The following is a 17,901-nucleotide window of genomic DNA, read 5'->3' on the forward strand; positions in this document are numbered from 1 at the left end:
TAATGATCGACAGCCAGCTCTAATGTGGGTCTAAAGTCTACGACAACCATCAGACAGTCTTCACAGTCTGCATTTCTTTCTTTTGGACCATAAAATAATTTTCCTCCAATATGCTCGGAAATGTTTAAAAATAGTACGGGAAGGTCTTCGTTACGGTCAAATTCAAATTAAAAAAAATTCAAACCGTTATTGTCTTGTTTTAGCGGACGGGAAGTGTTCATTGCTGTATTGTTTTTTGCTTTTTTTTACACATGTATTCGCTAAGAAAAATCCAAATAGCCAATTATTATTTTAGCCGCGGGCCGGTCAGCTGTCATTTCAGGCTATAGGATAGATTATGGATGGTAAAGAAAAGGATGCCAATCCCTTATGGCAGAATTGTTGCAAAAGTGACAGCTTTCAGCTTTAAATAATAGTTCCTAATCTCTCCGGTGGCGCTAGTTAGTGTCTGGGACATGAGTATAACATGAACCAACAAATAACCCGACCAATTTACGTAGGTTGTTTTTGGTAGTATTTCGGTGTATGGTGGCGCCGCCTAATTACTGTTTTTTGATGGACACTTTTCATACATAGAGATTTGGCTCCTTTATATAGTCTCCATGGGATAGATTATGGACGGTATAGAAAGGACGACAATCTCTTATGGCAGAACTATTGCAAAAGTAACCAGATTTCAGCTGTAAATAATAGTTCCTAATCTCTCCGGTGGCGCTAGTTAGGCTCTGGGACATGAGTAAATATAACATGAACCATATAAGGCAACAAATAACCCGACCAAATTACATAGGTTGTTTTTGGTAGTATTTCGGTGTATGGTGGCGCCGCCTAATTACTGTTTTTTGATGGACACTTTTCATACATAGAGATTTGGCTCATTTATATAGCCTCCATGGGATAGATCTAAACGACCTTACATAGTCTCTTGTCTCGTTCTTACAATACCGTCGTGTATGACCGTGCGAATACGTACTGCTTTATATTTTTGTAAGGATCTCATGCGTGCATATACAGCTTATATTGCACAATTATATTTTTTACTGCACAATTATATTGAATAAACAAATATTGAACGGCAGAATAAGTTGTGCCTTTTAACTTTTACAAAATAATTAAAGAGGTTCGATTTGAGTGATGCTTGATGCTTAAATAATGATTAATTTACATTATTTCCTCGCATATTTGGAGAAAAGCACAATATAGCGATGCCTCGGCAGGAATAGCAATTCGTGAGTTCGCCTTCTTTATCGGACTCCGCTTTGCGTCGTATAACGTAATAAATAGTATTAATATTATAATAAATTCAAAGGTCATCCCTGAATTTTCCTTTCCCGGCCTCTGCAATAATGTACTATTGATGACACAAAAAGAAAAAAAAAAGAAAAAAAATGGGTTGAAATATTTTACGATTGAAATCATTTTCCGGTACAAATAATTTCCATATGTGGGTCGTTAACAAAATTTTGCCAGTTGTTTACCGGCGTGAGTAAATTATTTTGCATTTATGATGAAAACAATTCGAGCCAGTGCCTGTTTTTAACGGAAACATTATGAATATATATATTTTTTATATGGCTTTTCCCTCTTGTAGGTTTTGTCCGGAGGGATTTTGCCAAATATTATGAATATGCTTTTTAGTGTTGTGATTTAATTTAAATTAAAATTCGGAATGTGTGTTATACTGCTTGTAAAATAAAGTTTGGAGTACTTTTAAAGTTATTATATGTAAAATGTAAGTGAGTTTTGATGTCAGACGAAAAGTTAGGCCATTACGTATATAATAATACAGGTATGGTGTATGGTATACATGTAAGTTGCCGTGAAAGGAGTAAACTTAACAAAATTTGTTCAGTTTACTGTGTGTGGATGTAGTATCTGTTTTATCCTGCGGTTTTATGGAAGAGAAGATGCATCTTTTATTGCCAATAAAGACAATAGAAAACCCCTTTTTAATGATTATTTTAGTATCTATATCAGCCTACTCTTAGATTAGATTAGATGATTTATTTCATGAAATACAATTACATTATAAGTTTGCATTAATGTCAAAAATATTAGAATTTCTATCATGATCGTAAATATAAAAATGAAAATAACAACAATACTAACAACAAACAATCTATCATAAACGTGCTACAAGCCTCAATTAGTTTTTAATCGTTCGTCTTAATCTGTACCACAGATTTATAAAACATGCACGTCATTTTAGGTAAAAAAGGCGTTCCAAGGGTTCCGTACATTACACAATTTAAACAATGTTTTTTTCATGTGAAACGTGAGTGAAATATTTTTAAAAAACCCGTAGGGTTCAAATCAACAAGTGCGAGTCGGACTCGCGCACGAAGGGTTCCGTACCATTACGAAAAAAAAACAGCAAAAATCACGTTTGTTGTATGGGAGCCCCATTTAAATATTTATATTATTCTGTTTTTAGTATTTGTTGTTATAGTGGCAACAGAAATACATCATCTGTGAAAATTTCAACTGTCTAGCTATCACGGTTCATGAGATACAGCCTGGTGACGGACAGACAGACGGACAGACGGACAGCGGAGTCTTAGTAATAGGTTTTTACCCTTTGGGTACGGAACCCTAAAAACTAATTAATTAAGTCCGACTCACGCAAGACTGCATATTTCTAATAGGTTTTCCTGTCATCTATAGGTAAAGAACTATTTTGTGTATTTTTCTCAAAATTTTAGACCTAGTAGTTTCGGAGATAAAGGGGGGAATGTAATTTTATGCCTATTTTCTTGAATGACTTCTCCTAAAATTATCCTAAAATTATGAAAACAATATTTGAGATCCTCATAATGAGCTCTTTAATTTGATATGTAAAACGATATAGTTTGAAAAACTTTATTTTTTAATTTTCTCATTTACCCCCGCAACCCCCAAAAATGGCCCCCATGTTTAAAATTCATTTGTTTACGATACATGTACGTCTTTAGGTCACATATGTATACCAAATTTCAACTTAATTGGTCCAGTAGTTTCAGAGAAAATAGGCTGTGACAGACGGTAAGACAGACGCACGAGTGATCCTATAAGGGTTCCGTTTTTTCCTTTTAAGCTACGCAACCCTAAAAATAGGAAAAATATACATAATATAAGTTAAAAAAACAAAGTGTCCATAACTGTTATTCAAGCACTATCGTTATTATCCTTATAGGGTTGTCAAACATAACTAAACAATAACTAATTACACAGGTATCTACGATCCGGAGAACAGCGCCGCGGCCCGCGAGGTAATGAAGTTTAAACTTCGAAACATCGTCAAGCACTGGGTGAGATGTTTGTTTGTGCGTAACTTCGTTAGCTGACAACCCTGGCGTTGTTGCTGTGAGCGCTTAGCGAGTCCATTTTTGGGCGAAACCAGGGGCCAAAATGACAATCGGTGGAAAACGTCAATAGAAATAGTCACGTGAATCTTCGTAGCATCTGCCATCCCGATACAGTTTTTCTTTTAGTGGGTAAATGATTTTTTTATTTGTATTTATTATTTTTATCTAATTTTGACCCATGTTCTTTCACTGATATGTGTTAAAATTTTTAAATAAACGAAACCGTCTACGCCATCTAGCCGAGAATAGGTCAAAGGTTGATTGATGGTAGCGCCATCTGTGCGAGATTCAAAATTTCTTGATTTTAGACTTTGTTTGTTCATCTTATGCGGAATTATATAGATATTTGCTCAAATTCTGTTTACCAAATCCTTTGACTCGCTCGTGCTAGTTTAGCATTTGTAAGAAGTGTAACAACCTAACAACGCCCCCGGTTATTCTGTGGAAACATTATGGAATTGAAATTAGAACAGTCACGTAAGTCCTCTGGTGATGGTTTAATAAGAGGCCGTGGATGCGTAATGATTATGAAGTTGGATTTTGCGGAATTTCAAATAGACTTCTTGGTCTTGGGCTGCTATGGTGAAGTTGGTAGTTAATTACTGTTTAAGCTTTGGCTTTTAAACTGTTATATGAAAATGCAGAGTAAGTGAAATTCGGTTCAGGATTTTAATTTCATTCTGTTGACTCGAATACACTTTACGTCATGAAGATTGATTCCAATTTAAAAAAATGTTATGGTTTTGAACTGGTTTTCATACATTGACGATCGTCTTGGTGAGTAGGGTGGTTCAAAAAAACTTTTTTTTTTCCGACGGGGCACCCCCGTATTTTATTGCACTTATTATGTTGATAAATTACACCAAGTTTTGTAACTATCTCAACCACAAGTGGGCGCTCAGCCACTTGTTTTATTTTATGTTGTATGAAATAAAATAAAAAATCTTTATATTTTTATTTAAGTATCTGTTTTCACACTGTTTTAACATGTGAATACGGTCAAGATCAGTTTTTAAGTAGACAAACATTTTTACTTCTATTATTTATAATTTTTCTAGTATTTTTTTTAATTTTACCTAAAAATTTAGAAAAAATAGAAATAAAAATATTTTTGTACTTAATAACTTATAAACCACATTTTCAAATAATGTAAAAACAACTATAAAATCTAAAAAAAAAAATTTTTTTTGGGTTTCATACAACGTTGAAAAATTTCAGTGGTTGAGCACACTCTCTTGTAGTTGATATAAAGCTACAAAACTCGGGGTATTTTATCAACATAATAAATGTAACAAAATAAGGGAGCTAGCTAGTGTTTGAATTTTTCCCATGAAAACGTGAACCATCCTATTGGTCACTTTCACTTCATATTGCATATCACCAATCAGCGTAAGCAATCTTCAAGCGTATCAAAATAATATCGAAACAGTAACAGTCGGGCTCCTGATTTCTGTAATTTTTAGTTCAAAATTAAGATTTGATGGTTACTTACAGATGGACAACTACAGGCGGGCGCAGCCGAACAACGACGAAGGCTACTTCGCGGAGACATTGTAAATTATGCAACTGCAACACTATGTGCAATTATAACACTGTCATATAAAAGCTTGGTTTTCATACTTGGTTTTAAAATACGAATGAAAGCAATACTTACCTAATAACTTACTATTGTGACGCGACGACCTGAAATAAATCTTGGTCTCCGACACCAAAGACTGCCAATGGTTATCTGTCCAAAGCCGTTTATGTCCAATCGACAAAAAAATAATTGAATGAAATCAGAAATAAAAATAATAATAAAGAGAAACGATAATAAAGAGAATAATAACTCCACGGCCGATTCGGCCACGGCGACTGCTATCAAAATCGTTGCTCTGTGCAAAAAAATCAAAAATGACTTAAATGAAAGCAATACTTAATTTAAATGATTTCTAAAGTGCGTTTTAGGTTGAAGTGTAATGCTACTTTCTTTTTTAAGGGAATATAATCTCAAATCCTGTTTAAATTGTTATTGCCATAATGTAAAAGATTGGTTTAAAGACGCGCTTAGAAGTTCGTTTTAAGATGTGGATTAAAATAAATGAACTGCTTAAAAAAGCCTGTGTAAGGTACTTTTGAGTGTTTCGATATTTTTTTGCAAACTGAAATTGAAAAGACTTAGAATAAGCTCATGTGCACTTTTAAATCGAAGTTATTCTTTAAAAATATGTGAAAAAAGAGAACGAGAGGTATCTACTGTTTGTATTTATGCTATGTTAACCAAGCTTTTAAGTCTCAAAACATAAAAATATGGATGTCACTGGAATCTGAGCTCTCTTCCGTAAAATATCTTAGATGACACAGTTAACCGGCATTCTAGTGAAATTATTTGTGGAATAACTCTTGCAAAGTCGTATGAAACAGAAATTGTGTTTAAATCAAATAGCTGTTTCGTTTTAAATATACTTTCCCTCTGTTGATTTGGCTTTGCAAAAATTGTTCTTCGGCTGATTTGAGGTAAAAACTGCCAATTGTTCATTGTAAAGGGCGCTTAGGGAAAAAGTATATTTCACAGGTTTGTTTATTGTTTATATTTTCCGCCTTCCGTCGTTATAAAAACATCCGTCATTTAATTAAAGGCTTGGAATTTGAACAATTTGCTTCTATCATTAGTAGCAGTACCACGAGTTGACACTTTATGTTTACGCTAGCGACTGCGTAATCTCGATCGCAGTCCATCTCGCTCGCACTGTATTGGCGCGATACAGAGGGAATGCTATCAAGTTCACGCAGCCGCTAACGTAAATGTCAAATGCCAGCTCGTGGTAGCCGTATATGTAGATCATTCAGATTTTTTCCGAGAGCGTATTTTGTGTTGAACTTTTATCGCGTTATTCATAAACGCGTTACAAGCTTTAATTAACTATTAATCGTTTTATAAAACATCAATTAACTAATTAAGGCTTGTAAAGGTTTATGAATACGGGGCCGGTGGTTAGTTTTTATCTAGTTGACCTGACTTAAAAAAAAAATTGATCGGCTGAAATACCAGTACCCGTACCATGAGTCACTGACAGTGTCAAAACTGACATAAACGCTATCGAGAACGTAATTTACTTTCTATACGTCTCGCTCGCACTAATATGCGAGTACCCGCGAGATGAAAGTAAGTTACGATAGCGTTTATGTCAATGTCAAACTGGCTGTCAACTTTCAAATTTAACAATAACTGTAGAATGGCGTCTAACCGACAAAATAACTGAGAAGGAATGTATCTAGATATAAAATAAAATAAAAATATTACCGGTGGAACCGGTGATTTAGAAATATATCTATATATGAACGAAATTTGTTTCAGCTTGAATTATTGTTTTATATCCGGTAATAGGCAAGATAAGAAAATAACAGCAAGTTATTAGTTTGGTAGTGAAGTCAAAATGTTAAAAGAAAATTAAGTGTATAAAGTCTAGTCCTTCCTGGTAACAAAATAAATTTATTCTATCCTCGTAAGACCCACCAATCCCACCATATAAAGTTTTTCAATTTTTAATTTGAACCTTATTCTATTAGTAAATTGGAACGAATTTCGTTTGTTTTACAACGCAGTGAAACAACAGAAATGTTACTTTATTTGTTTCATCAAAAGGTTCAATTTAGATTGCAATGAATATGTACATTTTAATGTACATTTAGACTCACGAGGCTGATATAGTATCAATTATCTCAAATAATTTTTTCGGGCTCGGGCCCGACATAAGTAACGGGAACAAGCCCGTTTAAAAAGCAAATTTACCATCTTATTTATATGGTTAAAATTCACGAAACAACCCATTCGGAGATAACACGTTTTAAAGAAAATGCCACCCTGATTGTTCTCTGAATGAGCTGTCACATAAATTTGAACCTTAATACTATCACAATAGTTGCTTTTTAAACGACATGGTTGTTTTGGCACGTGCTGTAGACCGCTTTTAAAAGAAACAAAGGCTTTTGTTTTACAGCTTAGGGCCCGAGTCCGAAAAAATGATCTGAGATAACTCATACCAAAGTTCTCTTTTGACCCTTTTGCATCCACTAGATTGCGAAGGGTCCTAAGGAACATGAAAAGTCCTCAATAACCAAAAGTTTGACATTTTTCATATTTTAACCTCGTAAGGTTCACGGTCCTACCTACCTAGTACTAAATTTAAATAATTTCCAATTGAAATAAAATTGCATTTGTTTTGTTTCGTTCAATTTTCAAACAAAGCAAAATCAACTCGTTTTCCTTCATTGTAAGCTCAAGTTTCATTGGAAAATTTTGGACTTCTTTCTTGTATACTGATCCTCAGAGGACCCAGTTTATCAAACACGGTAAATTACACTTTTTGTCGTGTACTCGTATAGGCGCCATTGTATCGCCAGTTTCAAGCTGAAACTATCTCGTTTTGATAAGGCTATGACTTCTGTATCTACTTAGTGGATATATATTTGTTCGTCAATTATGAAATTAAATATACCTACTTAGGTAAAACTTATGTTAATTTATTTAAATTAAAGGCTGGACATAAGATTAATTATTTGATTATGAAATGTTTGTTATATTCTGCTTGTATGTACGCTATTTTAACTGAGTTTATAATATAATTATAATATGTAAATTCAACAATCGTTACAAAACTTTAGTGTTTTTAAGTGTAATGTTTAAACATAAGTTTGCCATCAAATACTATGACGTAGTGCATACATGACTCTGTGTTAAGGATGTTTTTGTGTATTTTAATAAATCGTTAGAAACACTAAATATGGGGCATTTGTGTTTTGATAGCTTTTATTTAAAATTTAACCTTTCCCTTGCGGCTTATACTTATTTATTTATTGAATCTTTATTGCTTTCTTGCTATCTTTATAAACGACAAATTTCTATGAACATATTTCATTTATAATGACCTGGACCTTACTTTGTCCTTTTTAAGTCGGTGCAAAGTTAGCTTAAAGCCGGACTCTAGGTATAGACAATTTACAAGACATGGAGTATTAATCAGTAAGTAATATCGTATTTTTTCCAAAACAAGGCATTGAGTTAATTTTTTTCGTCGAGTACCTCTTTGACGATAGTGATATCAACAAATGTCAAAAAACCGGCCAAGTGCGAGTCGGACTCGCGCAAGAAGGGTTTCGTACCATTACGCAAAAAACTGCAAAAAAATCACGTTGTACTTAAATATTTATTCGACGACCGGTCTGGCCTAGTGGGTAGTGACCCTGCCTGTGAAGCCGATGGTCCTGGGTTCGAATCCCGGTAAGGGCATTAATTTGTGTGATGAGCACAGATATTTGTTCCTGAGTCATGGGTGTTTTCTATGTATTTAAGTATTTATATATTATATATATATCGTTGTCTGAGTACCCATAACACAAGCCTCCTTGGGCTTACCGTGGGACTTAGTCAATCTGTGTAAGAATGTCCTGTAATATTTATTTATTTATTTATTATTATTATTATTTATTTTATTCTGTTTTTAGTATTTATTGTTATAGCGGCATCAGAAATACATCATCTGTGAAAATTTCAACTGTCTAGCTGATGACAGACGGACAGAGAGACAGCGGAGTCTTAGTAATAGGGTCCCGTTTTTACCCTTCGGCTACGTTACCCTTAATACATCAATTTTATTAAACACACAATCTCAAAAAAAATTATGATAACGCTAAAGAAAACGAAATAATATCGTTCCGACAACGAGATGCAATAAAGACTGACTGATGAGTAACGAAATGTAGCAGTTTCAGAATAAAGGAACGCCTGTGTATGTTATGAGAACCGTTTTATGAAATAGCATAGACAATATAATGCTGTACGGTGGGTGTACAAATTATTTGCACCTGTTTATTTTGAAACTTGAAGAATAGAGCCGGAGCAAACTGCGTGGCATTTCCAATGTCAAATTGCCCATAATATATTGTTAGATGTATACAGACATACAATATTAGGTTTTTTTAAACTTATTTGGGGTCTTGGTACACAGGACGATGAGCAGACTCCCAGTGACTAAAAAACGGACAATACCATCTCTCTGCTATAGCAAGCTTTTGGCGCTACCCCGCAGGCGACACATTTGAGTGGCCATTCTTTTCCTCATTATGGCATGAAAATCGTCCATTCGTGCTTCCGCAAACATGCCCGATGCACTGCAAAAGCGTGGTAGCCCTGACAGCATCCTGAAGCCGTTATTGAACTGGACACGCAGAGCACTGTAAGCGCGCTTAGTATTTGATCCACAGGCTGTACGTATAGAATGATTGGCAATACGACATGAACAATATTTTCTTTACCTCCACCACATATTTAATATATACGCTAGATGACGCAAATACCACGATTTAATTTGTATTGAAACCAAGCGTGCCAACTTTTTCATACAAAATTTACGTATTATATAATTTTAAAATTATTTATCTGTGATAGAAAATATGTTCTTGCCTTTGGGTGCTCGCAATTTTTGGTCTGTTGCAATTAATTATTTCAATTCAATTCAATACATTTATTTCATGTAACCAAGACACATTTTATTAGTAACACTTACAAGACTAAGGGGTTAGTAGGTAGGTACAGCTAGACTTTAAAACAAAATAACACTAACGGGAGAATGCAATCCCTCGCAGTGTGACAAGTAGGGACAGTCAACCCTGTCCGCTATCAATCGCAGAATGCTGTTGGGACTGCCGCGCACCCGGCGCACCAGGGATGCCGCGCGTGCACGCATGGTAGTGTAGAAACAGTCCACGCGCGCCGCCGCGAACATCCCCGATGCGCTACAGAAACGAGGCAGCCCCATCAACACCCGAAACGCATTGTTGTACTGGACCCTAAGAGCCCCATATGCCTGTTGCGAATACTGAGCCCACAGATTGCAGGTGTAGAGGGAAGTGCAAAACGCCCTGAACAATGTAACTTTCACCTCTTTGGAGCACCTTGCAAATCTGCGAGCGATCATATTCGCCCGGACCGACGGGGCCCTTCGTTCCCTTTCTATGTCCCTGTCGTCTTTGAGGTCGGTCGCGATCACATGGCCTAAGTACTTAAAATGGTCCACTCTATCTATAGGGGTACCATTGAGGCAAACCCCAGGGACTTCCGTTGTGTTCTTGCGACCGCACTCAAACACCATGAGCTGGCTTTTGGCCACATTATATTTAAGGCCATGCTCAGTAACATACGTTTCGCAAATTTTCAAGAGTTTGCGTATTCCACACACTGACGCGCTCAACAGAACCATGTAAGAATAAGAATAAGAATAAGAAATATTTATTAGCACAAAAAAAACAACTAAAAACAACATAAAATAACATTCATTTAGAATATAAACTAACAGAATTGTGCTAAAAGGTCCTCACTCAGCTTAATGTCCCGAAGTGAATCATAGGACTCACTACGTGACGCTGATTTTCAGTGAGGCCTGATAAAACTAAAACTAAAACTAGAACTAAAACTAACTAGGTGGCAGAAATAAGTATAAAATTAAGTATGTAACAAATTAATGAATTGCCTGTTAATTGGTGTTAGCAATTAAGCATATTCTAAAAATTATTGTCATTACATTTTATCCAGCCGCTATACATAGTCTAACTGTTGGAACTTATTTCCACGCAGACGAAGTCGCGGGAAAAAGCTAGTCAATTAATAAAAGTTAGAAAAAAGAAATCTAAAGAACACGTCGAACACGAACGGGTGTGTATGTGTTTGTGTGTGTGCGAGTGTGACTGAGTGTGTGAGAGTGTGAGTTGTGTGTGAGTGTGCACGGTTGCATAAGTGCTACAATTTTTGTTTGTTTAGTAGAAAATTCCGGAGTTTAACTTGAAAAGAGGTGACCGATAAACAATTTCGTACTGGTGGTGGCAAGTCGTTCCAGCACTTTGTGGCAGCAAAACGGAAGCTGCCACGAAAGGCAGCCGTGCAATGTGTTGTGCGGTGTATAAGGCGTGTTGCATCTCTCATAGGACGCTGAGAAAAATTTATTTTGTCATAAAGATAAGAGGGTTGTCTATTTTTTATAATACCAAAAAGTAAGGTCGCAAAATGGAGAGATCTACGGGAGGCCATATTCATCAGATTGTATCGATTTAAAAAAGGAGTGATGTGAGCACGTCGAGGAATGGGAAAACAGAAACGGGCACAAGCATTTTGAATTCGTTGCAGCATTTTCTTAGTCCGACCCAGTAAGCGTCCACTGAGGACTACATCTGCGTAATTAAGTTTTGACAGTATGAGTGCCTCACTCAACTTAATGCGCATGTCAACAGAGAGACACTCACGGATTTTGTACAGCACCTTGAGACGGTAAAAACAGTTGCGCATTGTTTGCGAGATATGTTTCTCAAATCTCAAAGACTCATCCATTAATACACCTAAATTACGGCCTCAACAACTCTCTCTAAAAGCGATCCATTTATTGCAACCTGTGGGTTATGTCCTGCAACTAATTCAATCTGTTTGTTTGTACCTAACAACATGAATTTAGATTTAGAAGAGTTTAATTGCAAATTATTCTGGAGACACCAGTTGACAATATTGGATAAATCATCGTTAAGTTTATTTACAGCTATACTTGTGTCATTAGTTTTGAAAGATATATATAACTGAGTGTCATCCGCGTATATGTGATACTTACAATTTTGTATGTTACTAATTACATCTGCACTATACAAACTAAATAGGATGGGTCCTAGAATCGAACCCTGTGGAACACCTCTAGTAACAGGTAATGTGTTTGAAACTAACTCAGTGCCATCCTCATGACAAATTTTGACATACTGCGTGCGATCGCTAAGGTAACTATGAAACCATCTCAGAGCCAAGGTGTCAAAACCATAGAAGGCTAGTTTAGATAAAAGTAGAGTCGTGTCAATCGTATCAAATGCGCGAGAGAAGTCAAGTAACACCAGTATTGTTGCCTCACCAGCGTCTTGTGCAACTAGAACATCATCAACCACATCAATAAGCGCAGTGGTAGTGCTGCGGAGCTTTCTGAATCCTGATTGTTTTTTTGGCAGGATGTTATTTGCCTCAAGAAACGCCGTCATTTGAACGCAAACAATTTTTTCTAATACTTTTGATATCACGGGAAGTATGCTGATAGGACGAAGTTCTTTGAATTCACTAGGATTTGAGGTTTTAGGAATGGGTTTAACCACCGCGACTTTCCACTCGTCAGGGAATATACCAGTCTCTAGAGATTTGTTGACTATAGCAGTTATTGTAGAAAGTGTTGTTGGAAGAGTCATTGAAACCATATTTATATTGAGTCCATCGTTGCCCTGTGCATGGGTTGTAATGGATTTTATTATATTAAATACTGTTAATTCATTAACGGGCTCTAATTTAAAAATATTATTGCTAAATTTGTGAAATTCAAAGTATGTCAGAATAGATATGCTAATGCAGTTAGTAATAGGGAGCTTCAAGAAGTATTCGTTTATTTTATCAGCATTACACAGGGATTTAGGTAATTGAAAATCAGATTTTTTAAAGTTAGCCACGTTTCGTTTAATGTTTTTCCATAGATTGCGGGGATTTTTTATAAGATTGATGTTACGATTGAAATAGGCGGTTTTTTCATGTTGCAATGCTGTGTTGACTATATTTTTCAGATCCTTATAGTACGTTTTATGAGAGTCAAGTTTGGTCAGTCTATATCTGGAATAAGCTTCATCGCGTATTTTCATCATTTCCTTAATGGTGTAAGTGATCCATGGGTACGAGCAGTCTTTTACGTAAGTCTGTCTGACAGGTGCATGAATGTTGAATAACATGATTAAGCCATGGTTAAATTGCTTAACCATGTCATTCACATTTCCGGTCAAGAAATTATGTAACGCCAAGGAATGTATGTCGCTATTTAAATTATCCTGTACTATATCCTTGAGTGGCCTGTAAGTCAGAAGTTTGCGAGGAATTCGTTGTTTCTTTACGTGTATTTCACACGTGAGGAACGCGTGACTACTTAGAGTCGGGATATGATTTACTTTAATATTGCTTACGGGCATGTTGGAACAGATAACATCAATTAATGTTTCACTGTGATCAGTGAAGTGAGTTGGCTGAGCTACATGTTGTGTAAGATTCATATAGTTTAAGAACTCTAACATTTTCTTAGAGCTAGCATTATGGACGTCCAAAATATTGATATTAAAATCGCCAAGTAGTATCAAGTTGTCAATCTCACCAATGGAAGCAATACTTTCGGTCAGGGTATCAAAAAATAAGTCAGGGTTGAGCCACGGTGGTCGGTAGGCGGTGCCAATAGCGAACTTAGTACCATTGATGCTAAAGCTTAACCACATTTGTTCTACTGAATGTGCTGGCGGGTGAGAAATGACTCGCGTAGTAACTCGGTTGCGGATATAGAATCCAACTCCCCCTCCACGCGTTCGTACGTCCGCAGGGCGCGGGATGTGGCGCAGGCGGTAGCCGGGGGGCGCTGGCGCGCGGCCTTCCTCGCCCGTGCGCAGCCATGTCTCGTTAATCGCCATTATATCGACATTATACCTCGACATAGCAATAAGAAACTCATCATGACGCGTGCCAAGAGAACCTGGGTTAAGCAGTCCAATAATCATGTTTTTGTTTTTAACGAATTGAATTTTGAAAGAAAAAGTAATATGGATGTGCTTGCTATTATTTAGCAGCTTACAGAGTAATGTCACGTGGCGCCTGCCTAAGGTAATTATCGTGTTGTGCGAGTAAGATATTGTGAAATGAGATGCAAGTTTATAAATTAGTTTTGAGTAGTAAGTTTCACATGAGCGGTCGTTTGGTATGAGTTTGTCGTACCATAACATATTTTGGTATACGAGTACTAGAAAGAGTAAACTGTTTTTACACACATTGAGATAAAATATGTAAATAGGAGTAGCTGAAGAACTGATTGGCTTATAAAACAATATAGAAAGAATTTTAAAATTTGCATAATACACTACATCATGAATTTTTAAAATAGCTAAGTGAACAAACAATATCAGTAACCAAAAAATTTCGAGATATCCGCCTCAATGCGCAACCGCCGCCGTGGGGCTCCTTCTTCCTTGCGCACGTAAATACACCCATCGCGCGTCCATACGAACTTCCAGTGGCAACGCGAGGCCTCGGCGCGTGCTTTATAAAAAAGCTGGCGATTGTGACGCGTCAATCTTTCGTTGACATAAAAGGTCTTTACAGATGACAACAAACCCATGTCAGCCGTGGTGACGCCTCGCCGGGTCCGTGCCGCAGCCAATAACTGGTCACGCAGCGAGCGGCGTGCCAGCCGCACGACGATCGGACGGGGCCGAGGAGTTCTGCCGTCCTGCGTTTCGCTGCGGTGCGCTACTCCGGCGCGCTCTGCATTTACAATATCACGCTCTTCCAGTTGTACACCTAATTTTTTAGACACGATGTGAGCAAGATGTAACGTACTCTCGTTGTCTTCCTCCGGGATGCCGACTACTTCGACGTCGTTACACAGCATTTCCTGATCACGGTCATTGAGATCCATCTTCAGACTGGCGATCGTTTCTTCAAGGTGGTTGTTTTTAATGCTTATATTATCCCGCTGGACGGGCTCAACAGCGTCCATACGGGCTGAAAGCTCTTCAACTCTTTTATTGCTCATTGCAAGGTCAGCTGAAAGCTCGTCAACTCTTTTATTGCTCATTGCAAGGTCAGCTGAAAGCTCTTCAACTCTTTTATTGCTCATTGCTAGGTCAGCAGTAAGCCTCGATACGGAAGTTCTAAATTCCTGCATTTCCGTTCGCGAAGCTTTGATTTCTTCTCGAAGTAGTCGGATTTCTATAATTAGTTCGGAGGACATTACCGCCGCTTCACCAGTGTGCTCAGGCGGTGAAGATACTTGCGGTGATAGTTGAGATTTAGGTAAAGCCTTGTTTCGTAAGGTCACATTTGAACTCCTCAGATCGTCAACTAAATCTGTTTTGACCGGGGTCTCAGTGTTGTCAGACTTGTGTTTTTTGGTTACACAATCATAACATTTCCAGTTCTTTTTGCTTTGAGCCGACATTATATTGTACCATTTTTCAGCATTAGTGCAAGCAAGGTCATAGCACTTCGAACACATGCTGCATTTCAGATAATGCCTCGAATTTATTCTTTCCAAACATTTTCCACAGTGTAAATATATTGGTGTCGCCATCTTTTAAAGAAGTAAATGCACTTTTAATTTATATTTATTATCCTTTGATTTAATTTTAATTATCTACGCTGATTCCGAGTCAAAAATATAGTCTAGAAATCACCAACTCGTTATGTTTGATATCTACACTTTTTCGCACACATTTTACGTAGATAGCATTTATACAACGTTATTGAAAATTCCGAAACTGATCCATGATAAAATTAGCACTAAAACTGTAATATTACATTGATTTTTATCAAAATATTATGTGATAGAAAATAAATATGTTTGACGTTGACGGCTGACATTGACCATATGTCGTCTGCATAACTTATGTTATTAACACAGACTCCATCCACATGACAGCCGACATGGGTTCTACTGAGCGCCTCGATTAGTCCGTTGATGTACAGGTTAAAGAGCGTAGGTGAGGTCAACCCCCCCTGTCTCACCCCGCACTCCAACCTGTACTCATCGGACAACGCGTCTGCCCATCTAACACTGTTGACCTGGTTTCCATACCAATACTTAAAAATGCGAATGGTTTCCTGCGGTAAACTTGTATTTTCCAGCTTTTTCCACAGTAGGTCATAGGAAACCAGGTCAAAAGCCTTAGATAGATCGAGGAAACAGGCCACCACCGGGGTTTTACTTTTGGCATAATACCTGACAGTGTGCTTAAGACACAGGATCGCCGACTCTGTAGATAACTGTGGTCGAAAACCTAGTTGGTTATCATGCAGTTTAACATGGCTATTTAACTGGGAATTAAGCACACTATCAAGTATTTTTGCCATGACTGTTGCCAACGAAATGGGTCTGTAGTTACTCCTATCCGCCAGGTCTCCGGTCCTGTTTTTGGCAATAGGTACGACGATCGTCCGCATTAGATTATCTGGCAGATAAGAATGCCTAATACACAAGGTATAAAACATTTCCAACACTCTCGATATGTGGGGACCTGCATGTTGGAGGTGCTCAATAGAGAGACCGTCGTATTTATCATACAACGAAGCATTTTTTAAGATTTCACGTACGTCCGGCTGCAACAACCGGCGGCGTGGACTGTAAAGAGCGACGGTCAACCTCGACGCTTGGTCGGGGTTCGGACACGCGAAGTAGATGCATTTGCGTCTTCTATGGTATATTTATTTCTGTGACCTCCACTGTACAACGTGCAAACCTGCGAAAGTGTAGCAATGACAATTAAAATATGACGTTTATTATGTGACACTCTTTCACTTTGTTCTGTTCAATTCGGTGGAAAGTTTGCTTAGGCGGGCTGTATGTTAATTCAGTAGTCAGTCTTTTTGTGCATTGATAAAAACGCAATTTATCGTTATCCGAATGTCACCCTTAAATATAACGCCAAAAAACGGTAAAAAACGGTATCCCTATATAGTCAGTGTATGTAGTGTACACTTCAAAGGTTTATTTATTTATTTTATTTATTTATTACAAAGGGAAACAAACAGCATATAATCACAATCACACATACAGTTTAACAAGTTAACACAACAGCCAGAACAGTTTCCACTTATATAGGTAGGTAACACAATTATTGCTCTTAGAGAAACAACATGCAGTACATGCACATTAGTAAATTAACAAGGCAATTACAAACTAAAACTGAAATTAAGATTATACAATTAATGATAAAATTTATGAACAAGTAAATTAATGACAACATTTAAGAAAGAGAAAGAAGAAGAAGAAGAATTTAGAGGTCATAGGTATAAGGGGATTTTTTAGTAACTAGGTTTAAGGTGCAATAATTTGGTTTCTAAATGGTTTTCACCATTTTAGTATTTCGCTCAATCAAAATCTCAAAGCCTTCGCGGTGTTTGCGGAACTCGTACTAATTTCTATTAGCTGATCAAATCTTAAAGAGGTTATAATTTTGACTTGTTAGCCAGTCGCTTCATCTCGCATTAAACTAATTAATGGCCATTATTTTTGCCGTAAATGTGTTATTTTCTGAGCAATACTGCCATTTACGGGTTTGAATTTTGAAAGGTAGTAATTAAGCCGCCCACAGTGTATTAAGAAATCCGAATTTCACCTTAATCTAGCTAAGCGCTGGTAGCTTAGCGGTATGGCATGGAGTTTTTAAATTAGAAGTCGTAGGGTCGAACCCCGGCAAGTATCAATAAGGCTAATGTTTCTCGGTAAGAGGTATAGTTTGATATTTAGTATATTTACCAGTCGCTTTTTGGTTCAAAGCGTGAGAAAAACGGTATAATCAAAGTCAAAGATGCTAGCCCTTTTTAGATTAAAACAAAAATATTGCTTTGCTAATACTTTGCGAAATAATAACGTGTAGTCAATTAGTGCTCTAACACGTTATACTTACTTGCGCATTTTTTGCATACCCCATAATGTACCTACTCCATGTATGCGATGTGTACGAGTATTGTACGTGTTTCTTT

The 17,901-nt window shown here is 36.9% G+C and overlaps 1 protein-coding gene across 2 annotated transcripts in view; it reads left to right on the plus strand.

Annotated features, from left to right (window-relative positions):
• The window catches only part of LOC134755381 (neuropeptide CCHamide-2), a 48,661-nt gene extending 40,550 nt beyond the window's left edge, over positions 1–8,111 (plus strand). For both annotated transcript variants that reach the window (XM_063691935.1, XM_063691933.1), the window contains exons 5-6: positions 3,211–3,287; positions 4,839–8,111. In XM_063691935.1, the coding sequence (XP_063548005.1) occupies positions 3,211–3,287; positions 4,839–4,901 (140 nt within the window). In that variant the 3' untranslated portion in view covers positions 4,902–8,111. The remainder of the gene's footprint in view (positions 1–3,210; positions 3,288–4,838) is intronic.
• Positions 8,112–17,901: the final 9,790 nt, after the last annotated feature.

Source organism: Cydia strobilella, chromosome 2 (genome assembly GCF_947568885.1).
Source record: "Cydia strobilella chromosome 2, ilCydStro3.1, whole genome shotgun sequence".
NCBI classification, from domain to species: Eukaryota; Metazoa; Arthropoda; class Insecta; order Lepidoptera; family Tortricidae; genus Cydia; species Cydia strobilella.